The sequence below is a fragment of the Primulina eburnea genome, chromosome 7 (assembly GCF_022965805.1).
Source record: "Primulina eburnea isolate SZY01 chromosome 7, ASM2296580v1, whole genome shotgun sequence".
Classification (NCBI taxonomy): domain Eukaryota; kingdom Viridiplantae; phylum Streptophyta; class Magnoliopsida; order Lamiales; family Gesneriaceae; genus Primulina; species Primulina eburnea.
The window spans coordinates 6,729,111-6,756,044 of NC_133107.1; the positions used below are offsets into that span (position 1 = coordinate 6,729,111).

General features: G+C 34.5%; 2 protein-coding genes across 2 annotated transcripts; one reads left to right on the top strand and one right to left on the bottom strand.

Moving 5' to 3' along the window:
- The first annotated feature begins 12,576 nt into the window (after positions 1-12,576).
- LOC140837019 (E3 ubiquitin-protein ligase RKP) lies at positions 12,577-21,397 on the top strand. The gene is made up of 11 exons (XM_073202984.1): positions 12,577-12,927; positions 13,399-15,054; positions 15,292-16,122; positions 17,181-17,341; positions 17,859-17,997; positions 18,381-18,464; positions 18,769-19,050; positions 19,161-19,292; positions 19,418-19,617; positions 19,840-20,044; positions 20,771-21,397. The coding sequence occupies exons 2-11, from the start codon at positions 13,552-13,554 to the stop codon at positions 21,071-21,073; spliced, it is 3,840 nt and encodes a 1,279-aa protein (XP_073059085.1). The 5' UTR covers positions 12,577-12,927; positions 13,399-13,551; the 3' UTR covers positions 21,074-21,397.
- Positions 21,398-22,464: 1,067 nt separating this feature from the next.
- Positions 22,465-25,166, bottom strand: LOC140837018 (uncharacterized). Its single transcript, XM_073202983.1, has 3 exons — positions 24,796-25,166; positions 22,913-23,144; positions 22,465-22,684 (listed from the first exon to the last, which is right to left on the bottom strand). The coding sequence occupies exons 1-2, from the start codon at positions 25,030-25,032 to the stop codon at positions 22,914-22,916; spliced, it is 468 nt and encodes a 155-aa protein (XP_073059084.1). The 5' UTR covers positions 25,033-25,166; the 3' UTR covers positions 22,465-22,684; position 22,913.
- Between the last annotated feature and the right edge of the window lie 1,768 nt (positions 25,167-26,934).

Below are 26,934 nucleotides of genomic sequence, written 5' to 3' on the forward strand. Positions count from 1 at the left end.
CTTTCACGTGTACTGTTTTTAATTTTATTGAACTCGCTGTGCATACACGTATTTGCGACCAGTTAATTCAGGAATTAAATATTATATAATGTATGGATTCATTTTCAGCATTTTTCTAAATATATATATTTTCAGGAATATGATTTTGTAAATCATAATTGGAATATGTAGTGTCTAGTTGGGCTTAAGGGTTATATCGCTCAAGTGAAGTATAATAAGTTGCTAGCAATTACTGATGTATCATAGCAAAAGTATATATTAAAACTTATTCTCTGCTTAAATTGAAACTCTCGGTACAATTCAAACAAATAACATAAATTATAAACATGTTAATGCTCTTAATTCAACGGTTTAAATAACTCTCAACACTTGGACTCAAAGAACGGCTTGAGTAGTTGTAAGAAGCCATGATTGATCCTAAAAGATCTAAAGTAAACTCGAGAGCGAGGGAAAATGGGGGCATGAGAATATATCAAGAGTGTTAGAAATAACTAGGTAGTGTCTAGTTGGGCTATTGAAATGTTAGGTTAGACACTCATATGATCCAGCTCGAAGAATCCGATGCAAGAAAACAATGCGGCTAGGCTTCTTGAACTCCGGTTCGACACCTATAAATACATAGAATGACGACCAGATATTATAACAATTAGATATTGTTTGTTATCACCAAAATTAAGAAATTATAATGTGATAGTTTCTCCTTTTTGTGATGACAAAAACTAAATCCTAAACATAATAATTAAATACATCAATTTGAACAAGATATGAGAAATGATAATGTATTTCATTAAGTTAATGAAATGTTTTTACCACGCTTTTAAAAAACAATAAAAACATGTTACACCTACTAAAACCTATCACTGATATTTGAACCGACTGTTGCTTCAACTTCCTCCTTCTACACTACCAACGCCACCTCTACGCATGTGATGATGCTCTTGAATCTTCCTTTTTCATCTCTTTCTCTTAGATTTCTCATCTCTTTCTCTTTTTTAGCATCACCACGTTGCATATAATTCATCATTTCCTGCAGATGTCTACCAAGAGTTGATTGGATCGACATTGTCAATTCAGACATCCAGGTTGTTCTGAGCTTGAGTTAATTGTACATAGAAAGTCGAGAAGTACTGTTGCTATGTGTCTTTAAATTGACCATCTTGTCAAGGCAAGAAGCCACGGTCTTGTGGAGAATAGCCACTTCGTTCAAGAGTTGCTTTCAGAAGTTTCCAAGACCAACTTCAGAGGAAATATGTCGCGCCTCTAGTCAACAATCTTTTTATGATTGTCTGATTAGATTATGGTTAAAGTAGGTTAGTTCGATTATGGGTGTGTGGGCAGTGCCCACACCTCATATGAGTGGTTGAGATTCCACCTCATGGGAAAAAAAAAATTTAAAAAAAAATAAAATTGGGTCAGAAAAAAATTCTGGCCTTTGGATGTACCCCTGCAGGCACTACCTGCAGGGGTAGGATGAAATAATCCGTTAAAGTACATTTTAGTGTCATAATCATTGAATGGTTATGGTGGAATGCTTGTAAAGTTTGTTTGATTTGTTCGACATTTTTATGTTAAGTTGATTCCAAATTCAAAATCTAGAAATCATCAAATTCTTGGCAACTTTAGCTTTAGACGCCCGCTAATGAGCATTTTCTGACAAACAAATGAACATTACGGTCGTCGATAGACCAAAATAGCTAAAATTCAGAAGTTGTTGTACTAAGATCAAAAATTAAAAAGTTACGTGTGTCTCGCTGTTAGTTATTATTATTTTTAAATTTTTTGTCCTTTCGGATCATTTCCTTTTATTAATAAAATATTAATGTTTTCTGCTGATTATTAATTTAAATCACATTTCTTGCTCATAATGAGATTAGAAAACAAGGCCTCAAATTATCATTGGATTTCAAAAGTATCCCTAACAAGTTGAATGGATTCAAATATTGGGCATGCAATCTTTTGATTTGAAATTTTAATTTACCTGTCAGAACATTACTTTATGCACGCACTCCTAAGGTATCCACAACGTTGGATTTTGAAAACCCAAAAAATTGTTGTGTTAACTTTTGAAAAGCCAAGAGAAGAAACACAACATCCAAGATTTCGGGCCTCCCGGACAGAGGGGTGATGCACCACCCTCTGTCCATGCACGTGTTATGCGTGCATCCATGGACCAGTGATTGTCGACCACTTTAATTTTTTGTTTTCTTAAAAAAAATGGTTGTTTGTTGTGAAACAATTTAATTGGTGGGGTCCGACAAAAAATTGTTTTGTGAGTTAATGATTGCGGAAATAATTTTATAGAAGTTGATTTTTATAAAAAAAAAAAAAAAAAATCAATGCGATAGTAATATGGAGTAATAAGGCCGGCAAAAAAAAGTTTAAGACCGCCGACACCCTAAAATCCAATGTCACGTTCTGAAACTGGGGTTAGTTAATATCGACGTTGTTCAACAATCACATAATCATCAAACACGAGCCTCGTAGTATAGTATAAATCAAAACCAGTTTATTATTCATAAACCATAAAAATCATTTTTCTTTACAACTTAAATAAAAATATGCGGAAGCGTTTTTTTTTTTCAATGTAAAACTTAATTAAACCTCTGCAGTACTTCATCATCACCATCCCCAAAATTAATCTTGTTCTTCCTCGTCTGATTGCTCTTCTGACTTATCTGGGAGTGTAGATTAAGAGGATGAATATTTTGAGAAATACTCAACAAGTGGGGGACCGTTCGAGACATATAGCAACATATAAATATATTTGAATTCAAAATTTACATAGTATATCAAAACGAATATTCATACTTCACATATCATCAAATATTGTACTTGTATAGCATACTCGTTTAGCATCGATATCAGTCTCATATATGTTAATCCTCTAATTAGAAGTGAGGTCATGTTCAATATGTTAATTCTCTATGGAGCGAAGTCATACAATGGTTACTATCCCACTATGTAACTGTCATAGTTCTGAAATCTTTTCACATATCCAGTTGAATCCTAACAGTGCTTTGAACATATAATTTGACAAATTTTGAAGAAAATATATCATGAACAAGGAATCATTCTCGAACGAACTTTCAAAAACTGAATGGAGATTCGTACACAAATTATAATTTTTTTTAAACGTAAGTCACTTCAAAGAACAAGTGTGGCAAACAAAAACTCATTTACGAAAGAATATGTGCCCACTTCAAAGTATAAGTGTGTAAAAAAAAAAACTCATTTACGTAAGAATATATGCATAACAAAAGCCCGCTTACGAAGAACAAGTGTGCAAATTATAATATAGCAAAAAACCCACTTACGAAGGATAAGTGTACAAGTTATAATATAGCAAAAACCCACATACGAAGGAGAAGTGTGCAAATTATAATATAGCAAAAACCCACTAACGAAGGAGAAGTGTGCAAATTGTAGTATAGCAAAAACCCACACACCTTAGATCTTGTTTGAATAAAATTTTGAACGAACAAGATGAAATTTGTCTTCCAAAAACAATCAGCCAACTTGCAAGCATGTTTTCGATTTAATGAACCGTTGAATCAAGCTCGAACTTGTACAACACGTTCTCAAGTATGTTATTTAAAATATGAACGGTGGAGATTGCGTTTGAGATTCCTTTGTACCAGATTATGGACAAGAAACCATAGATGTGATGTTCCAGCGTAGACTGAGCAGTATTGTTGAAATGACTATATCTTAAAAACTAAACGTTGGATTTGACTGAATTTTGGATATGTTGTTGAAAACATAGTATGTTTTGAACGGTGAACATTGGATTCTGAGCACTCGAGTGATGGGACGCAATTCCAGAATGTGGGCAGATTTTCGATCTCTTAGCAACACCTTGGGGGACGAAATTCTCGAAAATTTGAGAGAGAAGAGCGCGAAATTTTGAGCTTGGAAGGTGTAAATTTTGAATGCACGGACTCTCTTATTTATAGGTGTGTGGATAAAAATCATACCATAACCGGGTTGATACTTCTTCTATAATTCTAAGGATATTTCTTCCATATTTTATAACACGCCAAATTCGCAAAACTTGATCCCCGAACAATGCAAATTCCGGAAATTTGCATACGTATATTTACCAAAATTATTATTCATCTCATACATGTATTTATATTATCCTTTTAACTAAATCTAAATCCCAAGATACATATACATATACATAGGTGTATATATTTATTTATATTAATTACTTCTTAATTAAATTATCGAGAAGTTTAAAATAACTAAATCTTTGATAAATTAATAACAGCTTGAGTACAAATAAATACAAACTTTAGAATTTACGGGGTTTTACAATATTTCTCTAGGTTATTAATAAATATATATCACATATATAAGTATTTAATATCTTAATATTTAAATTCTTGATATACTTAAATCAAAATTCTTATCTCCAAAAAATGAGGGTTTCACATCCGGACCACAGTTCCTTCACTTTCTGTGAATGCTGAGAATTTGGTGGCCCGTTGGAATATCAAAATTCTTGCCTTTTTTTACTTTTTATAGGCACCATCAATTGTGCCCAATTGCTACAATTCACCTATTTTCATGATTTGATTAATTAATTAATTAATTTTGTATATATTTTTTCTCTACATTTAGTTCTTTCTCTAACAAAACACCTCTCTCGAAATGGAATATTAGATTTCTTGTTATTGGAAGTCTCATTATGTGATCCTTTGACTAAAAATACACTGATTCTTTTAATTTTCAGATCTATATCATTGTATTATTGTTATTTCTCCGTAACATTTCTTATAATATAAATATCAAATGTCGCATAGAGGCTGATTGTACATGATTTCGTATCCATATCATATGTCGTATAGAAAAAAAATGATCGGTTCAAATTATAATCGAAATATTTTATTTTTCACGCTTACGAGCTCTTTCATATTGATCAAATATTCCAATATGAGATGGGGTATTTGCCATCATTTCGTTAATGCATCGTATCTTTATTTCGCTCTTTTATATATCAATTATCTTTTTTGTTTTCTACGTGACAAGAAAATAAGCGATATTCGGTGGATTTAGTAGTTTTCGGAAAAAAAAAAAAGAAAAGCAAAACCAAAAAAAATCCTAGTTAATAGATAAAAACCAAATTTTGACAAGTTGAAAAAAAATAAAATCCAAAACAAGTCTACTTACAAAACTAAAACTGCAATTTTTCGTAAATAATAAATATGTCATACGAGACACATCTGGCATATTCCAAACGACTTAGTAATTAACTAATTTGGTAATGTGTAGGTTTTATTTTTTGAATTTTAGATCTTATGTAAAATTAATAGCATTTTACATATCGTATTTTAAAAAATCAGGCTTATAAATCCTTATCCTATGAGGTAATGTGTCTGGATTTTTATAACATATGACTGAAATGCATTTGATTTTTAAAAAAATTAAGAATGTTGTATTATCTTATTAATATTTTAAAGAGACTTTATGTTTTTCAGAATTTTAAAGAAGGTGAATTTTGTGAAGAGTGCAAAACATGTTGAAATATTGTTGCTTTATCAGTAGAAAAATATTTGATTTTTTTTTTAATAATACTCATATGTCGGAGAAAATTAAATCTTCTGAACTCGAACTCAAGCTCGACCAAAATATGAAATTTATCTTTTAAAAAAAAAAATTAACATAAACTCAAATTCGATTCGATCTCATCTGTAACAAATGTGATCTTGATGGGAGATAGATGCAAAAATTAAATCGATGGACCAAGGTGATATACTAGTATGAAAATGAAATATGGTTGATGAAAGAGGGAAGACTTACGTTAATTTTCTGGAAATGTTTGACGAGTCGTAGGAAAGTAATTAAGACTTGGGTTGACTTAATAATGAAAATATAGAATTACTATTTACACGCAATAATTGAAATTAACATACTGTGTTAGTTTGGACCATAATTATTTTATATTTATTCAAACCAAATAAAAGAAGAAGAAAAATATCAACATTTAAAAAGTATAAATATTTTATAAAACAAATAACTTTTATGAAATTGTTTGCCTACCTCAGCTCTCGAAGAGAACTCATCAATTTTATCAAACGAATATCTTATCCGACCTTTGATTATGAGAAAACTACTTTAAAATTTTATCACAAGAGCTACTAAATTAAATTCTTTAATAAATAAGTGATAATTTTCATTTTAATGATTTTTCATTTGATGCAATTATACAAACTATGCACCTATATATTACTGAACTCTTGGTTAAAACTTATTAATTAATCAATAAATTACATTAATATTTAATATATATAGTACATAACAACAAATTTTTCATAGATGAGTAATAAGGTTAATTGCATACACTACTCTTATAAAATCCGAAGATTGCTAAAACTCGCGTGAAAAAATTGATATATTAATTTCACGTTTTTTAAAATCTCGAACACTAAAATAATATATATATATCATAATCCAAAGAACTTTCCGGCAATCTCGAGATTTCGCAAGGTAGTTTACATATGATTAACTTTAATCAAAATTGTTTATTATAATTAATTTAGAATGGTTGATGTTGATCCGTTTGCCTTTTCCACCGGTTCAAGCTTTCTGGAAGCCGCCTCTCCCTACTCTAATCAGCTGCCTCCTCTGTCCCTCGTGCGATTCTCTCCGGTTGCTCCTCCTACAATGCCGTGAAGTCCATGTTTATTACTAAAGTTGTCAACGTCGCCTTAACCTCTCAGTCGAGGTACTCATGCAAACGAGTGGAAATATTCAAAGTTCGAATTCGTAATCGAGTCGAGCTCGAGTAATTGGTAAATTTAGTCGAGTAGTTTCGCAAGCTACTCTACAATATATTAATTGAATGTATATTTATATCAATATATAAATTTATTTAAAATTAATAAATTGAAATATAGTTTTTCGAGCTCGAGTAACTCGATACGTTATCGAGACAAGCTCAAACTCGAGATTAATACTCGAATCGAGCTAGAATTTGGGTATTTGATTTTTTTTCGAGTCAACCTTGAGTAGTGTGATATTCGACTCGACTCGACTTGAGTGCACACTTACTCCATCCAAACAAATTTAAATAGTTGTTAACGAATTCTTTTAGTATTTCTGTTTCTCCGTGCATTGTAACGTTGTCCATTTTGTTAATCGGTTCCCAAGTTCCTACACTCGCGGCCAAGGTTATAAAAAAAAGTGAATTGTGACGAAATAGCAAGGTTAAAATTCAAATTTTTAAGTTTAAACAAAAACCTTTTTATTCTTGTAGATTCTAAATTCGTAATCAATTATGTGACAATTGAATTAGAAGGAATTATTAATACTTGTGAGCGTCGGTTTGGAACTTCTTAAAAGGTGTTTGTTGGGTTAAACATTCATGAGTGAGAATAGTGCTGGATTTGTGACTTTCTGAAAAGTTCTCGTGCGACAAACTGTTGACATTGTGTCGTTTGATCTAGTTGGTTAGGTAGGCCATAAAAGAGTGACGACAGAGCACCGTTTGATCTGATTGGCTAGGTAGACCGTAAAATAGTGACGCCGGATCTCAACGGGTAATATTGTCTCTGATAGGGACATGACCGATGGTCGAGAAATGATAATACTGATCTAAGCATATAAGGCATTGTCGGTAAATAGACACACACATCCCGGACTCATGGGTCTAACAGCCCGACCCATTAGCACCTAATTAGGTACAATACGTAGAACCACAAGTATAAAAGAAAAAAAAATTGTGCCTTGGCTAATAACAACAGTTTTAGCCTATTGGTAAGCGCTTGATCATAACATTGTTTTATGATTGGATAACAACCGATGAAATTATTTTTGGTCTAAAATGATGAATAGAATAACTTTAAGTTAAAAGTGGGAAAATAACTCGAGATGATGCATGGAATATTTTAGCCAAATTGACATACAAAGCACGAAAATCGAATATAAGTGTTGTATGTGTTAAAATTGATTGTATGAAAACATATAAATAAACACACGAGTTTGTTACTGGAAGTTCGAACACCAAATCTCTCTACATATTCCTTTCCTTCTTTTCTGAAAGATTTCACTAGAAGATTTTGATTTATACAAATTTAATGTATAACTCATCTAAATGACGTCCGTCTCTCAACTAAGATCCATAGCATTCTCAGCCAATCGAGATGACAAAGCTCAATTGATCTACAACCAATCTTCCAAGCGACAAGTCTGAAGATCAACTCTCACTTCAACAACAGTTCTTCTTCATCTACAAAGTTGAACTGGTCTGAAGATTGAATCGAGGTACATTAACAGGTGGTTGTTGGGCGAGTTTATTGATCCTTAAGATCTGATGTAGATGTTGAAGGTGTTCTTGGATGCTCGAAGGCCCTCCTTAGTTTAGTTGATATGGTTGTGAAGTTGAGCATAGAGATGGATGCATCTCTTATTCAAAGATGGACATCCATGGTGACTCGAGAGAATTTCGCATCCTTAATTGATAATGATCGACAATTCTCGTACTTTCTGAAATCACATTCTTTGTTCTTCAAAATTCTTTATCTATATATCAGCTTTTTCAATGATGATAGTTGATATTCCATAAGACTTTGTTCCATTTTTCGTACTTCTTGTCATTTCTCTGTAGTAATATTGAATGTTTGTGTGAGGCCCGGGGCCGAAGGGGCCGGGGGTGATCGTCGGTGCCATCAGTTGCACAGACAATGAGCAGCTCCTGGCAGGCTTCTAGGTGGAGGGAACATGAATGAACCGACCCACACGGGAATGAGAGGGATTCCGAGACTGTTCAATGTAATTGACTGTACAGTTGAAGATGGCTTAAAAGATTTGATTGGTACTACTCATATCACGAAGGTGCATCTTCTTTTCGAGAGCTCATCACATAAGAACTCTAAAGTTAAGCGTGCTTAACTTGGGGCAATTTTGGGATGGGTGACCTCCTGAGAAGTTTCTCAGGGTGCGTGTGAGTGAGGACATAAGCACGCTGGAAAGACTCGTCTTGATACAGTGAGGACAATCGTCGAATCTGGGGCGTTACAAGTGGTATCAGAGCCGACCTCTCTTAGTACGGTGTGGTTCGGGGACGAACCAAGCGGAAGCTGGTGAGCATGTGAGGCCCGAGGCCGAAGAGGGCGGGGGGTGATCGTCGGTGCCATCAGTTGCGCGGATAATGAGCGGCTCCTGGCAGGCTTCTAGGTGGAGAGAATATGAATGAACCGACCCACACGGGAATGAGAGGGATTCCGAGACTGTTCAATATAATGGACTGTACAGTTGAAGAGGGCTCAAAAGATTTGATTGTCACTACTCATATCACGAAGGTGCATCTTCTTTTCGGCAGCTCATCACATAAGAACTCTAAGGGAAATTTTGAGATGGGTGACCTCCTGGGAAGTTTATCAGGGTGCGTGTGAGTGAGGACATAAGCACGGATCATTCTATCGGTTTCAAACTTAGAATGTCTTGCTTTATCTTTTAGTTTTGGAACTGATGTTTGAATAGTTTTGTATTTTTTTCATGAATCAGTTGATGGATCCAATAAAGAACAAATGACTATAATTTTGAGATATGTTGATCGAGATGGGTTCATAATAGAATATTTTTTTGAAGTTGTGAATGTTGAAAATACGAATGCATCGACTTTGAAAAAGTATATATGTGATGTATTGAATCAATACAATCTCTTCCTGAAAATTTAAGAAAGCAAGGGTATGATTGTGGTAGCAACATGCGAGATGAATGAAATTGATTACAAGCTTTATTTTTTTAAATATTGTTCGCATGCTTGTTATGTTCATTGTTTTGCTCATAAGTTACAGCTTGCTTTAGTTACAATTTCTACAGAGGTACGTGATGTGTGATGTTTTTTTTTTCAAACCCGAGTTCAATTATCAAATTTGTTGGGGCTTTCACAAAACGCCATTTAAATTGAAATCAATTCAAGAAAATTAGATTATTGATTTGATATCATCATGAGAAGTTGAGACTGGTTCTGGAGCTAACCAAGCTTGTTCTTGGGTACGAGCTAGCGCTACTCGTTGGAGTTCACATTTTACTCTTTCCAAAGACTATTTTTTGGTTCAATATGTAAGCTTATTGGAGATCTTATTGATGAAGTTTTAAATGGCAATATTCGTGCAGAGTCTAAAGGTTTGTGCTTAGATACAGAGACGGATCTACGCTAGGGCTATACTGGGCTGTAGCCCAGCCCATTTTTTTTTATTTAGCGACGGTTTTAGCGACGGTTTTTTGAAAACCGTCGCTACTTTTGCGACGGTTTTAGTAAACCCGTCGCCGATGTGGATAGGCGACAGTTTTATCACACACCGTCGCAAATATTAGCGACGGTTATTTCTAAAACCGTCGCTAAAGTATTAAAAAATAAAAAAAAGGCGGATCGGCGGTTTTAATTAGCGACAGTTTATTCAATAGAACATCATTACCACTTTGATGTTTTTAATGCAGCAATAAATTTCATTTTGATGGAGTTAAATACTCGGTTCAATGAGTCATCGGTGAAACTTCTTTCTCTTAGTATAGTTTTAGATCCTAAAAATTCATTTGACTCATTTAACAGTGATGATATTTGCAAGCTTGCGAAGAAATTTTATCCTGGAGATTTCACAGATCAAGAAATTGTTGTTTTGAAGTATGCATTGATACATTTATAAACTCGATGTGATGCAGAATTTAAAGGTTTCTACACTTGTTGAGTTGTGTCAGCAATTGACCGAGAGTGGACGGTCAAGTGTTTATGTTATGTTGACTAGATTGATTCATCTTGTTTTGACATTATCTGTGTCTACTGCCACTATTGAACGTGCTTTTTCAGCAATGAAGCATGTGAAGACGGCACTTCGCAATAAAATGGAGGATGACTTTCTTGCCGATTGTTTGACACTCTATGTTGAACGAGATTTAGCTAAACATATTGATGTAAATTCTATTATTGATGAATTTTATGTTTTAAAATCCCGTAAGGCACAACTTCGTTGAACGATATAATGTACTTTTTTTTAATAATATATAATTTATCATATTGAGTTCAAGCCCACCCCAACTCTTATTCCTGGATCCGTCCCTGCTTAGATATAAATGATTTGAATTTGTGTTCATATTGTTGTTGATGCACGAAGTTTTGGGGTTATCGGCTATGTTGTGTCAAGCATTGCAAATGAAATATAGACATTTTGAATGCTATGAATTTAGTTTCTACTGCTAAGTTGGTTCTTCAAGAGATGCGAGATGATAGAGAGAAAGTTTCTTTGGAGTATTGTGAATGTAATGATGTTGATCTGCCTAAGTTATATGGTTGTTATCTGAAAGACACAAAACGTCTTTGTCAACAAAGGAATAATACCACTGCGTGTGATCATTAAATTTTTATATATTCAATGCAATAATATATTTTCAGTTGATGGAGTTGAACGACAGATTTTTGGATGATACAATGAAACTTCTTATTCTTAGTGTTGTTTTGAGTTCTGTGGATGACTTCAAAATAATTTTTGCCTTATGCTATTTGTTCTTTGGTTAATAAGTTATATTATCAAGATTTTACCAAAAAAGAAAGATAAGATATGGAGAGAGATGAATCATTATAAATTTGATATGGTTTGAGATTTAATTGTTAATCATCGATGAGATTATCTCGAGTCGTCGCCGCAAAATTTGCAGTTTATTTATAACTAGCATATTTCCATAAAATATTCATTTATCTTTCTCTGTTTATTTGAATTTTCAAATGATCGTTTCATCGTAAAATAAAAAAATATTTGTAAACATTAATATTTTAATACAATGTTTAAATGTTTCACATAAACATTATTTAATATTAATTTTTTTTAATATACTTATATTTATTGGGTGTTATGAGATAGGGGTGTCAGTTCGGGTAGGTTGGGTCAGGTTGAGCAATAGTACTATTCAAAAATTGTCCAACCCGAACCCGAGCCAACCCGAAAACTTTCAACTCGAATCTGAACCGAAGCAACCCGATCAACCTGATTTTGAATTTTTTATAATTTTCTTAAAATAAAATTAAATAAAATTCACAAAAAATAATATATTTATTTTAATTTAAACACATAATAATAAAATCTCTCTCATATATATGATTTAAATTTGAAAGTCTAATTGAAAAAAATAAAGATATTTATTAAATCAAATAAATAATTGTTTAAAAAATAAAAAATTGTTCAAAATAAATATTAAATTATGAAAATATATGATATAAATATAAAATAAATATTTTTTCTGAAATGTGATATATAAAAATGTAGGCAGTATTTATTAATTCTATTTTAAAAAAATTAAAATTTTCGGGTAAAACCCAATCCGATCATTTTTTCGGGTCAGTTATCGGGTCCAACCCGATCTGACCCAAACCCGAAAACCCGAAACCTAAACTTGATTTTTTCGGGTTGAATCGTGTCGGGTTGGTGGATCGTGTCGGATTTTGATATCCTGTTATGAGACGATAAATGATTTTTAAAATATATATATATATATACATAAATAGTAAATTTATAACCCGAATTACCATACACCTTATGACACAAAATTTGAGAAGTTGAACATTCATCATTAGGTTCACTGCATTACTGACGTTTGACTCCGGTTGAGTCTCATGGTACCCACGTGGCAACTTTGATTATTTTGGGGGAGCAGAACCGGAGAGAAGGCGTTGGCTGGCCCCGTGAAACCCATTTTCATTTCTGATGATGAAAATGATCCACTCGCCAATTGGCCAACAAAACCCTAAAATCAAAATCTGTTACTGTTACTTTTTTTTTTTAATTTATAGCTCATTCTTCGATAGTGAAGAACCCTAGTGATTCAGCAGCGGCCTTTTCTATCCCCATTAATTACCGTTCGGATAAGTCGCTCCATCCTACTTTGTACTTCCGTTTGTGTGTATAGCTATCTTTCGCGGCTTCAACACCTGTAAGTTTCTTTAATTTATGGTATTTTTTTTTTGTTTTGCTCTGGTATTAGTAGACAAAGTCTCTGCTTTGAGGAGGTGTGTTTTGTTAACTGTGATGGTCACCATGGGAAGAGCTTATGAAAATCTTTGGCAAGTTGTTGCTCTTCTTTTACCGAGAGAGATATCGAGGATATAACATGGATGAATTAGATTGAAGGAGAAATGTCGAATGGATTTGATTGATTTTGAAAGGGTTTGGTCGTCTCTAAAGATGCTGAGAAGTGATTATTTATTTTTGTTTGATACTGAGAGTTGTTGTTGGGGGTCAAAAGGGTTAATAACGAATCCATCGTTTGACTGTCTATTTTTTTTTTTGTCTCTGAGGATCAAATGGGTTGAATAGCTTTAAATTCTAATTTTGATGTCAAATAAAGCTAATAGAATGCTGCAACGGCTATATGGTGATAATAATTGTTTTCGTGGGCTTCCAGGTTCGGAAAAGGAAACTGGTTTATATCGTGTTGGATTCGTCTGGGAAATTTTCTGTGGTCGAACCATCTTCTTGAACAAGCAAGTGAAATCGGTGACTTGTGTTCTTTGACTTCATTCCAGACTTTGGGTCTTATACTTCTCTTCTGCTCTCAATGGCCGAGGAAGGTCCCTGGCCCGGTGGGCTTTCTTCCGGATTGGCTATTCTGTTGAATGAAGAGGATAGGAGGGACAGTTATTGCAAACCCCGTGTTGTTTCATATTGTGATAATTTTGGTGATCAATCTGTGGAAAGAACTCTCGAACATGTTTTTAATCTTCCTCAGAAAACAATTAATCAACTGACAGGCCCTGTTGACCGCACTGCCGTGCGTTCAATAATAAAGAATGAATTTCTCAAGTATCATCCACAATTAAATGTAGTCTTTAACACAATAAGAGATGGGGTATCTACAATACGTTATAATTTGGACGGGCATGTTGTTAGTCTTGACGAATATAGTATTTTTGGCGACATTCGAATTGTTAAACCATCTTTACTGATGGAGAGTCATGCTCTTTTCAGTAGTGCGAGGGCCAATGCCTGTGTATGGAAAGGAAAATGGATGTATGAAGTGATACTTGAAACGTGTGGCATACAGCAGCTTGGTTGGGCCTCTTCTGCTTGCCCTTTTACTGATCATAAAGGTGTCGGGGATGGAGATGATTCTTATGCGTATGACGGTAAAAGGGTCAGTAAATGGAATAAGGAATCCGAGCCTTATGGTCAGTCTTGGGTTGTTGGTGATGTGATTGGATGTTGCATCGATTTGGATTGCGATGAGATATTGTTTTATAGGAATGGCATCTCACTTGGAGTTGCATTTGGTGGGATTCGAAAGATGGTCCCTGGATTGGGTTATTATCCTGCCATTTCCCTTTCTCAAGGTGAACGAAGCCAGTTGAATTTTGGAGGCCTCCCATTCAGATATCCCATCAAAGGCTTTCATCCTATTCAAGCTCCGCCCTCCTCACAGTCTTTTGTTACTAACCTTTTTGATTGCTTTTCAAGGTTGTTGCAAATTCAACGTCTAGAAAAGGCAGAAATCAATGCTGTTGAGAAGCTTAGAAGACTGAAAAGATTTGCATCATTTGAAGCATTGTGTCATCCTGTCTCTGAAGGAATTTGCGAAGCCTTATTCTCTGCTCTCAATGCTGATATTGGGAGTTCAGAATATATAGGACATGGTCCATTGTTGTCATTCATGATGGAAGTTTTTGGAATCCACCCACCACATGATTATGTAACTTTGGATAGAGTGCTTGATTCCTTTCTTGAGTTTGAGGAGTCAAGATTATTGATAAAGCATGTTCTAGAGGCACTTTCATCTGAATGTAAGACAGCTTCCTTGGTTCTTTCAGAGTATCCTTTTTCCGGATCATATGCTTATCTTGCTCTGGCATGCCACATCTTAAGACGAGAAGAATTAATGGTCCTATGGTGGAAGTCTTCAGATTTTCATTTCTTGTTTGAGGGATTCCTTTCAAGGAAAAGTCCAAACAAAAATGATCTCCAATTTCTGATTCCTTCTGTTTGGTGGCCTGGCTCGAGTGAGGATATATATAACGAGGACAGCATGGTGCTGACGACGAATGCTATATCAGAAGCAGTAAATAAGGTGTGCTTGACATGCTTTTCACATTTACATCATCTATACTTTGTGTTCATAGAAGGTTATTCGTGGTCTTTTATTTCCCCTTGAAAGCTGAGCTCATACTTTTCTTTAGCCTGCATAATCTCTGTTATTGTTGGCTACTTATCATAATTATTGCTGGTCTCTAGTCTCACAATTTTCATTTGAAGCAACTTAAATAATTTTTTTCATTATATGACATGGTTTAGCACCCTTATTCAGATAGAAGAGAAGCAAAGAGATCTCTGTCGCTTGGTTATGCAGTTTATACCACCTGTAGAACCTCTTCAATTGCCTGGCTCGGTGTTTCGGACATTTCTTCAGAATATTTTACTGAAGAACAGGGGTGCAGATCACAATTTACCACCCCCTGGAGTTTCAAGCAACTCAGTTCTTGTTTCCTTGTTTACTGTTATTCTCCATTTTCTGTCAGAAGGCTTTGATGTGGATGACATTTATGGCTGGATCAAGGGATATGGGACTGATTCGGGAGCTGGTGTAGGTTTCCTTCACAGAGGTGGCCAACAAAGTTTTCCAGCTGGCCTTTTTCTGAAGAATGATCCTCATCGAGTTGATATTTCCAGGCTTGGAGGATCTTATAGTCATATATCAAAGCATCATCCTGTTAACGATAATCAGGAAGAGGAAGTTATTCGGTGGGAAGAAGGGTGCACGGATGAAGAAGAAACCAGAGTAACGCATTTTACTGTGCAGAAACCATGTTGTTGTTTTACTTGTGAGGTTGATTTATCAAAAAACATTAAAGATCCCATAAGATGTTTAGCAAAAGGTTCTCGTGGAAGTTGCAGCTCTATTTCAGAGAGACCTACTCATGTTACAGCTAAATGCAGTGCAGGAAATCTTAATGATGAGATAGCTGATAAACCAAGCACTAGCGACCACTCCGATCCTGAGATTGCCTTTCGACCTATGCAGAACTTGAGAGTGTTAACTAGGGATAACACTTTGTCTTCAGCAACTTTAAAGGAGGAGGAACTTTTAGATGCTATGCTTTTGCTGTATCATTTGGGTCTAAAACCAAACTTTAAGCAGGTCAGCTAAACCGTTCACCTCTTTTTCTTTGGGCATGAATATGATTAGATCAATAATATTGCCTCATATGTTTGCTGTACTGTGATGTGCAAAAAATGCTAAGACAATTTTCATTTTGAATGTAAAGATAGAAGATGCTAGATCAACTTTTGAACACAAAGAAAAATCTAGTATCACTGCATTCTCCGCCAATGCTCATAGTGCTGTATAAATATTTTAGAATGTATGGTTTGATAACCTTTTTCCCCCTTCCGCTTCTGGAATGCAAAATCAATATGTCCTGAATCTACTCAGTATTCTGTAACTACTTTGTGTTTCCGTTCTTTTTCTATTGGCATAAACTGAACTCTGGACCTGTGATATTTAATGAGGCTCAGCATCAGTTTCTCTCTTTAATTGAGTACTGGAGATGCTCTTTCATAATAAAACTACATGTTTACCGTTATTTAAAAGATTTTACAAAAAGCTAAATTGGAATTGGGACTATAAATCAAGGCGGTGGTGGAATATTCAAGTAGCATGCCTGTGCACGTTCTTGGTTGACAGCCACTTTTTCATGGAATGTTTGACTTTAAATTACGGCTTGGGTGCAGGAAAATGTCATGGTAAATAATCTATCCATGTTTAGTTTGCTGGTTTAAGTTTTTTTTTCCGGGAACAATTGCTCTGAACAGAATAGGAGCTATGCTGATGGGGGAGCTATAATTAATATGTAATATGCTGACAAGATATTTATATATGCTGACTGCTTAGGAATTCTGCATCATTCCTTTACCATTTCTTCCTTTGAAAATTATGTCAGTGACTATCCATGTCGCTGCTCCTCTATTCAATCAGTTTGAAACTTGTGTGCATGGGCTTCTGGTCTGTCGGTCTGTGTTAGGCATATTTTACATTTTTTAATTCTTTTCTCTCTCCCTGTTACTCTTAGAAACACAACAATGGCCAAACATGGTTGGTCACAGGTATGATAACGTGCAGAACACATGTATTTTTATATCTGTCTCGGGGAAAAACTTATTGAAACAATTTTTAAAAAGATAATCTTTGCATTCTAGGTGTCATCTTTCATGTCTCGTCAGTCACAATCGATTATACTCTTGGAGGAGACAGACAGACAAATCAAAGAGAGCATTTATGAGGACCAGGTGAAGCGGTTGAAGGAAGCTCGCAGTGTTTACAGGGAAGAGGTTATGGACTGTGTCAGACATTGTGCCTGGTACTAATACCTGTTTGGACATATACTTTTTGTATGTATAATCAGTTAATTGCACTAATACTTTCCTCTTCCTTCAGGTTCTACATTTCTTTTACTCATTTTTTCAGTTTCCTTCAGCTGTCCTCTCTCTTACTTCACTAGGGTTTATCCAGATGATTTATAAATAAAATTTTTATTCTTCGCAAGATAAAATTGAAGTACTAATTGATAGCAAAGAGAGATATTTGATGATGCGATCAAAACTGTTATAATTGATATTATGTGTTTGAAATTCAATGCCACAAAATGAAAAAAGTATTATCAATGGCTGAGGTAGTTAGACATTGGTCACAGAAGTTACCTGCTAATTACCGTGGCCGGTGGAAAATTGAATTTGAAAGGAACAGAAACTGATTGTTTTTTCGTGGGAGAAGAATCGCCTTTGAGAAATTTTCTGCAAATTACTGTGGGAGACATTTTAATTAGATAAATTAATATGCATAATATACCTAATATGCCCAGTAATGCCATTTGACAGGTATCGCCTTTCTCTTTTCTCGCGTTGGAAGCAGAGGGGGATGTATGCTGTATGCATGTGGATTGTGCAGTTGCTTCTAGTTCTTAGCAAAATGGACTCGATCTTCATATACGTTCCTGAGTATTATTTGGAAACTATGGTATTGTCTCCTTTTTCATGTCTATTGACACATTTTGTCTTCTTTCTGTTGCTGAGATACTGTATTTTCCTTTCCAAACATTATTTGAACATTCTACTCACGGTTTGTCTGAAAGATACATGTTTTCTGTGCTCGGGAAGGTTTTTTGATAACAGATAGGTGCCTTAATATCTTTGATGACCTTTCCAGATTTAAAATATTGAAGCAAGTAGAACTTCTAGTTTCCTCCATTAAGTTTTATTTATATTACTTAATTTAGTGTACCCCCTGGTGTTCTATTTTCAAGTTGGGTATTGGGATGTTCATTCAACATTACTTTGAAGTGTCTCTGGGGAAATTGAATTGTCCTTTTTTTAATCAAATCATTTCTTTGCTTCTTGCAGGTGGATTGCTTTCATGTTCTGCGTAAGAGTGATCCTCCATTTGTTCCTGCGACAATATTAATCAAGCAGGGGCTTGCCTCATTTGTATGCACTTCATCTCGTCATCCATTCTCTTCTCTTTTTTTTTTAATGTTGGGGTTGGGGCAGGGGGGGTTTTGAACTTGCTCTTATTCTCCCAATTTGCTCCACCTAAAATTGGAGTTTGAAATGTTTCAGAAGAAAAGTCATTACACGCTTGGATGACTTATAATTGTGTTTCTTCTTTAAACTACTTATGCCACACAAGATTGCTAACTGTTAAAACTTAAGAGATTGCAGATCCTGCCACTGGAAGTTAGCTAGTACCTCAGTCGAATTGTCGTTAAATGATGGAATTTCTGTTTCTCAGGTTACTTTTGTTGTTACCCACTTTAATGATCCAAGGATCTCCAGCGCTGAGCTTAGGGATCTTCTTCTCCAGTCTATTTCTGCATTGGTACAGCACAAGGAATTTTTAGCTGCTTTTGAATGCAATAAAGCAGCAACCCTGAGAATGCCAAAAGCTTTATTGTCAGCATTTGATAATCGGTCCTGGATCCCTGTAACTAATATACTTTTAAGGTTATGTAAGGGTTCTGGCTTTAGGTTTTCAAAACATGGAGAGTCATCGTCTTCATCTGTATTATTTAAGGTAATTCTGAATATATGCCTCGTTATAATACTCACCTACTGTATTGTTTCTGGATTTACTCATCTCTTGTATTAAATGCATTCTCTTGTTCAAATTGTCTGTTGAACTAGAAATTGTTGCGGGAAGCTTGCGCCAGCGATGATAAATTATTTTCATCTTTTCTCAATCGCTTATTTAATACTCTCAGCTGGGCGATGACTGAATTCTCTATTTCTATACGGGAAATGCAAGAAAATTACAAGGTATTGATTGTTTTTTTTATATCTCATTGCTTTCTTTTTTTACAAATCTGATTTGAAATTAATCTTTTGATACCTCATTCCTTTTTTTTTGTCTGATTTGAAATTGATCGATGCAATGTTTCCAGGCAATGGATTTTCAGCACAGGAAATGTGGAGTTATATTTGATCTTTCGTGCAACCTTGCAAGGATATTAGAATTTTGTACGCGTGAAGTACCTCAAGCTTTTCTGACAGGAATCGATACAAATTTGCGAAGGCTAACCGAGTTGATTGTCTTTATATTGAACCAATTAATTGGTGCAATTGATCCTGAAGTTTTTGACATGTAAGGTTTTGTGTGAATATATCAACTCTTGCTTTCTTCTTGCGCAGAGAGTCTTTTGCTGAATTTTGTTTTCCATTTCTCTTTTATTTTTTATTTATTGACGTTCAATGAATGATTCAATCTGAAACTGAGAACCTTAGGTTGTAATGCTAATGTATGATGTATTTCTCTCGTTTACTTTGTGGAACAACCATATGACATCTGTTTCATGGTGATTTACAGATCACTTAGGAGACCTGGCCAATCCTCTGAAAAGGTCAACAAGGGCACGATTTTAGCACCTCTTGCTGGCATTATTTTGAATTTGTTGGATGCTATTAGAGAGGCGGACAATAGAGATCAAAATGATATTGTTGCAATCTTTGCTAGCATGGACTGTGCTGATATTATTCTCTATGGATTTCAAAGTCTACTTGATTATAATGGGGTACGTAATTTGGTATCTGTATGTGTATATTGGCTTTTTTTTCCACCAATTTCATAATATTTTATTCACATGAACGCCTTCAGCAACTTGGGGATTATGATATAAAGCTGTGTTATTTTTATGCTCATAGTTCCATCTATATCTTGTAATAATATATTGGTAGTTTTATCCTTGGTAAACACAATATTTTCTCATCAAAATAAATAAAAATAATGAATGTGTTAATAAATGAGAAAATCTGTTGTAAAAATATGGCTGGGAGATCATGGTGGGGGTTGTTATTTTGTGTTAATAATAGGATGGAAGAAAAGTTCAAGCGGAAAGAGGGTAAAAGGGAAACCAAAATATACTCGGGGACTGGGGTGAGAACTTTATTTTTTTATCTGCTTTTCTCATCTTTTTTTCCTTGAAAAATCACGGCATTTGATAGACGAGTTAATTATATATACAACTACAAATATCAATGATTGCTCAGGGAGTTCAATGTAATTGCGCATCTCAGAGTTCTAAGAGTTAGGACAAATCTCGTAGGTTATATGCTCATTTTATCTTCATTTTTCTTATGTTTTGGAATATAATATCTATTTCGGCTTGAGGGCTATCCCATATATGTAGGCGGTGGTATGGCTCCCATACATTTATAAAGTTACTATTCCAAAGAAATCATCTCTTTTCTTGATATTTTGATGTGGGCTTTCATAAATGATTTGTCTATAAATTTTTTAGGCGAGCTCGTTCAAAGGGGAAGACTATATAGATAATTTGGCAAAATTGGAGAATTTCTCAAGCCTTTTGATCTGTCAGACAGAGTTGCAAGCACTTGAGAAGAGGATGAATGGGGGAGAATCAGAAACTGATGATCGTATATGCTGCATATGTTATACTAAAGAAGCAAATGCTTGTTTCGTACCTTGTTCTCATGTTTCTTGCTACAGTTGCATATCGAGGCACCTCCTCAATTGCCCAAGATGCTTCTTTTGCAATGCAGCAGTTGCTGAGGTTGTTAAGCTAGATTCTAAACTTGTTTGAAATCTTCCAAAAGGTAGGATTTCGTTTCGGTTTAGAAGGTACAGCAGTTTGTTATATATACTTAAAAGTAGTTCTTGTATATAGAATAACATCTCAAAGGAAAAAGAGACTGCAGAAGCTAATTTGAAATGAAATCATAAGGTATTTTATTTTATTTTATAGGTGCTGGTGCATAGTGTATTTATTGGCCTGAAAAGGTTAATAAAACTGAAAGGATTCATTCCTATGGATTGATGAATTTTGTAGCCAAAGGTGAGGGCATACCTTGTAAATATGAGGTGTAATTTTGAATTGTGGGGAATGAAATCTTTTGAAGTCTCTTTATATCTTTCATTGTTGTGTTGTGTGGCCTATACTTGTGACTATCGAATAATCCAATGGTAATTAAGTATCTACGCTTCGGACACCTTGTGCTCTTCCAAGTATGAACCATGAACAGAAGAAGATCTGGCTTTTGCTTTTCCTGGGATGGTTCAACATGTTCGTCTCGAGTCATAAGAAACTTAAGATGATAAAAAATTCTGGTTTGAACTTGAGAACTACATTCGGGAGCCCGGACGCCGGTGGAGGGTGGTGTAATAGTATCGTTAACACAAAAATGATTTGAGGTGACAAACAGTTGCATGTATCAAGGGAAAGGGGTTTGAACCTATAAAATCCAGAAAAAGTTCGGGCTATGGTAGGTTTCACCATATATAATACAATAAAATTAAAAACATCTTTAACAAAACAATAAATTTTCGGAAGATTTTTTATGAATTTGGTCCTACCATTTGTGTAATTTTTTTGAAATTTTTTTTTATCTTTCATCTCTAAAAAGAAGACGATTGAGATTTTTATTCCGAAGGTCCAGTTCAAGAAAAAAACAACAAAAATCTAAAAGCCAGGATGCCATAAAAAAAATACTTTTTTTTATGTGTGATGGTCAATTCCCAAAAAACGAATGTCTTGTTTGTAATAACGGGTTATATAGTAAATTTATTTGTTATATTTCATACTGACCTGTGACGAAACCAAGTGTGGCTCAACGATAGCATCTGGAAGACATCTTCTACACAAAATACGATTCAGTTTTCTCAAAACTTAGATATGAAATATGCATACTATGAATTTAATTTCACAACATAAAGTACGTGAGTTGATGGCAAATTAGTATTCAAGTTAGAAATGTCGAAACGGGCCAACGAGACCAGCCGGCCAACCGGTTTTTAGTTATATCAGACAGGCCTGACCAGGCTAAACTGAAACCCGCCATTTGCAGGGCGGGCCAAATCCGAAGACCCAACTTATTTTGACAACTCTAATTCAAGCCGGCCTCTTTAAGATAGTGTTTTTGGATGAAATGCTTTTGAATTAACAAAGAGATCAGCAAATGGAAAATACGGGAAATAGGCTGAAATGCTACAAATGAATTAATAGGAGGTTGTCAGTCAGTGTTAGTAGATTACATTACAGATAACATCTCCTAACTCGTGTCAAGACAAACTAGAATTTCAATATCTACAAATGCTTTGACACCTAGTTCAGCCATTTGCAAACCGTCCTCCGTGAAATAACACCGTTTCGACATCATCCACCATCATTGTCTCAAAAGGCTTAAAAAATTTGTGCCTGCAGAACACGAAGTCGAACCAATCCTATCAAACTGAAGAAATGAACACGTTTTCAATGTAGCAAAATGTATATTATAATAAGATCCTTGTAATTCTTTGCAGCTCCTCGCATATATAAACGGGATGTTCTGTGAACTTAAACAATTGCCAAGCATTTGATGATGACTTGCAATTTTTTTTCCTTTTGGGTGTGTTTGGAAGACAGGGAAACAAGACATGAACTCACATTATTCCTGTTTTTCATGCTGACAGCTTGGGGAGTCGGAACTGGAATCAAAGCCAAAACACTTGAAAAGTGCTTCCTTCGCTAGACCGAGATAGCTGCAAGGATGGTTTGGATGTCGGAAAATCCTCGAGAACATTGAATCTTTCCCTGAAGGTTCTTCTACAATTTGATCTTCATCTCTACCAGTCCCTCCACTTGTTCCGGCATCCCTCCTAACCCTCATGTCATCCACCTACCAGGATACCAGCTTTAGCATGGTGTATTATCCCATCAAATCAAATTCAATCAAAATCAAATTAACATAAATATCTACAAGAACTACTAACTAGCATCTACTTATCAAGATAGACTCAAAGAGTGCAAATGAGTTTTCTTTATGAGCAAAGTTATCAAACTCAAACTAATTTGTTCCAGTTTTTTTTCCTATGCCTCATGAGCCGCTTGTAAACTTAACATGTACAATGATATCATAAAATTTGTTAAAATATCAGCAAATGCTCTAAAAAAACAAGCTGAAATAAATTTGAAGTCTAGCTAGATCTGGGTCGAAACCAGGATCTGCCCTAATAAAATGAGGCTTGAAAATAGCAGTATGCATGTATTCGGCTCAATCCGACTTCTTTACATCCTAATATAAAGATCATACAATAGAACGAACATCTTAATCATTTATCTTTAAGAGGGCACTCGAACAAATTCAGATCTTTACATTCAGGTCACCAACATAATTACGCAAGCTTAATTCTCCAAAGTTAAATATTCAACATACACATGGAATTCCTTAATTTGCAGGAAAAAAAATTAATAACCAGAATGATCTTAAAATAACAAACTATTTCGATAATGTATGCTACTTGACCGGGCCGCTAGATTAGTTTGATCAAAATCTCAAAGCTGTCTTCCGAGGCATTTACTCAGCTGGCTAGAGCATTACTTTTAGGCTTTAGCAAAACTATGGTATTTTAAGCATCATGACCAGCACCTCCCAGCTCTGCATTATATTCACAAAAAACTGAATCTTTTTCAACCTTGGAACATTATCTTTCTTCTAACTCAAACTTGATCAGTTTTCTCTCAGAAATTCAAAGTTCTCACTCATTCTGCTTAATTTAAGGGACGCTAGACATCCTTCTTATGCATAAATACCACCAAATATAGAGAAGAGAGGACAAAACTCATTTTTAATTAGTTCCGAAAAATTATTATTCTTGAGAAGTTAGATCCCCGACACATAAATAACCAGCCAAAAGTTTTTGCTCACTCGAAGTAGCAATAAGCTTCTTGAATTGTTCTTAGAAAAAATCCACGAAGTATTATAAACAGGAGACTGTAATAAATTAATTCAGTATTTTGACTCCATGTTAGGCCATCTAGCCAAGTGGAGAGCTCAAACACAAACACAAACACAAACACAAAAGCCTAGAGTTATAGGTAGGATAACCCTCAAGTTTATCGGTCCCTCCTAATCACTTGCGGAGCTAATCTATCACAACCTCGGACCACCGTAGCCCACTCTAAATGATTTTCATTTGCTGCCTCAATCCAGTTCACAATGTGACCCAATTGTAACATTTTCTCGAGTCATCCCTTGCACTGAGTTGACTATCACAAAAGCAAAGCAAACCCAAACCCAAATTCATTATCCCCCCCCCCCCCCCCCCCCCCCCCCTTTTCGAGATAATTCATCAATTTTGTAGGATCTCGCAATTACAATCTTTTACACAGCTAAAGAGGACATAATCAGCAAGAAAACCTACCATCAAGTAACATATTTTCCTTAACCACAAATCAAGAATACAAATGGTGACCTCATAATGCTCGAATGTTTCCCCAAAACTATCGAATAAAACTACCAAAACAAAAGAAAAGGATAATCACCTAACCTTGGATTTCCTATTGGAAGAACTGGGTTTACTGAGATGGGTCGGTACGGCAGTGGCGGAGTAAGTTGACGGCGAAGCAGCCGCGACGGAATACGGGCTGATAGAATCATCTGACGTGAACACAGTGAACCCAAAAAAGAGGAGCATAACGAGAAGAACTGTGACAATAAGATGGATCCATATCAGCCATGGGATTTTGAAGCTTTGTATGATCAATTCATCGACAAACTGCTCCATTCCCCGTCAACTCCAATAAATTCAATTGATTTCTACAAAGTAAACGGGGAAAACATCGAAAGAAAACAAGAAACAAAGAAAGAAATAATAAAAGGTAAGTGTGAGGGAGAAGCGGAGAAGAGAAGGATTTGACAGCAGACCGGTCACCTCCTGGGATTAGTTATATTATCATTTAATTAATATTTTTTATAATTTGAAAATCGAACTATTATTTTAATGATCTTTTCATGAGAATTTTTATATTTATTTTACTATTCATTGAATATTATAAAAGACAAAAATTTGTGTAGGACGATATCACATGTAGTATTTTGTGAGACGGATATCTTATTTGGTCATCCATGAAAAAATATTACTTTTTATCGTGAATATTGGTAGGATTGACTCGTCTCACAGATAAATATTCGTGAGACCATCTCACAAAAGACTTACTCATTATAAAATTATTTTTAAAAGTTAATTACTTTACTATTTGAATTTATGTTTTGAGACCATTTTTAATATAATAATTTAATATTTATTTCATTTTCATAGGTGTTTTGAGTTAAATATTAAGTATGTTTCAAATCAATTGGTCAAGCTTAAAATTTATCTTAATTATATTTTTACAAAACTTTATAGTTGTGTTTAAAATAAAATAATTTGTGTATTTATAATTATAAATCCTTTTAATTACTCGATTCTAACATTTATTTATTGTGATGTATGGTTGAGAACTAAGGTAGTGCCCATTATTATAATTTAAATGGAAACCAAAAGGTTATACTATTGATTAAATTAAATTATAAATAAGTTTATTTAGCCCAATGAGGGGCCCAAATACTTTTAAAACCGCCCCATAAACTTTAATAAATATATGACAAAAATTTGTGTGAGACGGTCTCACGAGTCGTATTTTGTAAGACATATATCTTATTTGGGTCATCCATGAAAAAATATTACTTTATATGCTAAGAGTATTACTTTTTATTGTGAATATCGGTAGGGTTGACCCGTCTCACAGATAAAGATTCGTGAGACCATCTCACAAAAGACCTACTATATATAAGTATTAAGAAACCAAAATCGGTCTGGATCCGAGAAAAAAATCTTCATTAATGTATTATGGAGGCAGTCGAAATCAGATTCGAAATCGAACCGGAGCCGATTCATAAATTCGAACCGATTTCACGGGTCGGATTGGTTCCATAGTTTTATCTATAAAACTGAAACTGAAACTGAAACTGAAACTGAAACTGATTTTGAACCGATCCAAGACTTTTTGGGTCCGGAACCGGCTCGGTTAAGCCAATATATATATAACACAAAGAAGAGGCATATTTAGTTTTTTAAAAAAATTATTTTAAAAGCATTAATTTTTTTTTTATTGAGTAGTAAAGCATTTTAAATTAGTTATATTTGTTTTGCCCTTCATATGTAATTAACGATATGAAGTTGTGGTATGTCGCTTGTCATGTGATTTTGAACTTCAAATAAAATATTCTGATTTTTTTAGGGAATATTCTGATTTTTATTTGATTAAATAACTGTTTAATATATCTAATATTCTATTATCTATATGTACTCTTTTATCTCCTATTTCATTTTCAGATTTCTAGGGTCCAAATATAATGGAAATCAGATTTATATCGTTAATTATAAAAGATTGAAGATGTGAATCCAAGGTAAACAACGGTAGCTTCGCATACCACGCGTGATTTACTTATACGAGGAAGAAGATATCAGTTGATGGTAAGTATTTGACCGATAGGTAGTACACAAGATATAAACAACCACCAATATTTTATTGTTCGAGTAGTTGTCGATTCAGAAAACGAAGCATCTTGGACTTGGACTTGGTTTTTGGAAAATTGCTTGAATTGCATCACACAATTGTTATTTTCATAAATCAATTTTTAATAG

What these genes read in the sequence shown, in the direction of transcription:
- LOC140837019 (XM_073202984.1), top strand. Translation starts at nt 13,552, where the DNA reads ATGGCCGAGGAAGGTCCCTGGCCCGGTGGGCTTTCTTCCGGATTGGCT. An exon ending in AGCAGGGGCTTGCCTCATTT is followed by an intron (nt 18,465 to 18,768) that starts GTATGCACTTCA and finishes TCTGTTTCTCAG; the next exon opens with GTTACTTTTGTTGTTACCCA. An exon ending in GTCTACTTGATTATAATGGG is followed by an intron (nt 20,045 to 20,770) that starts GTACGTAATTTG and finishes TAAATTTTTTAG; the next exon opens with GCGAGCTCGTTCAAAGGGGA.
- LOC140837018 (XM_073202983.1), bottom strand. Translation starts at nt 25,032, where the DNA reads ATGGAGCAGTTTGTCGATGAATTGATCATACAAAGCTTCAAAATCCCA. An exon ending in CTTCCAATAGGAAATCCAAG is followed by an intron (nt 23,145 to 24,795) that starts GTTAGGTGATTA and finishes GTATCCTGGTAG; the next exon opens with GTGGATGACATGAGGGTTAG.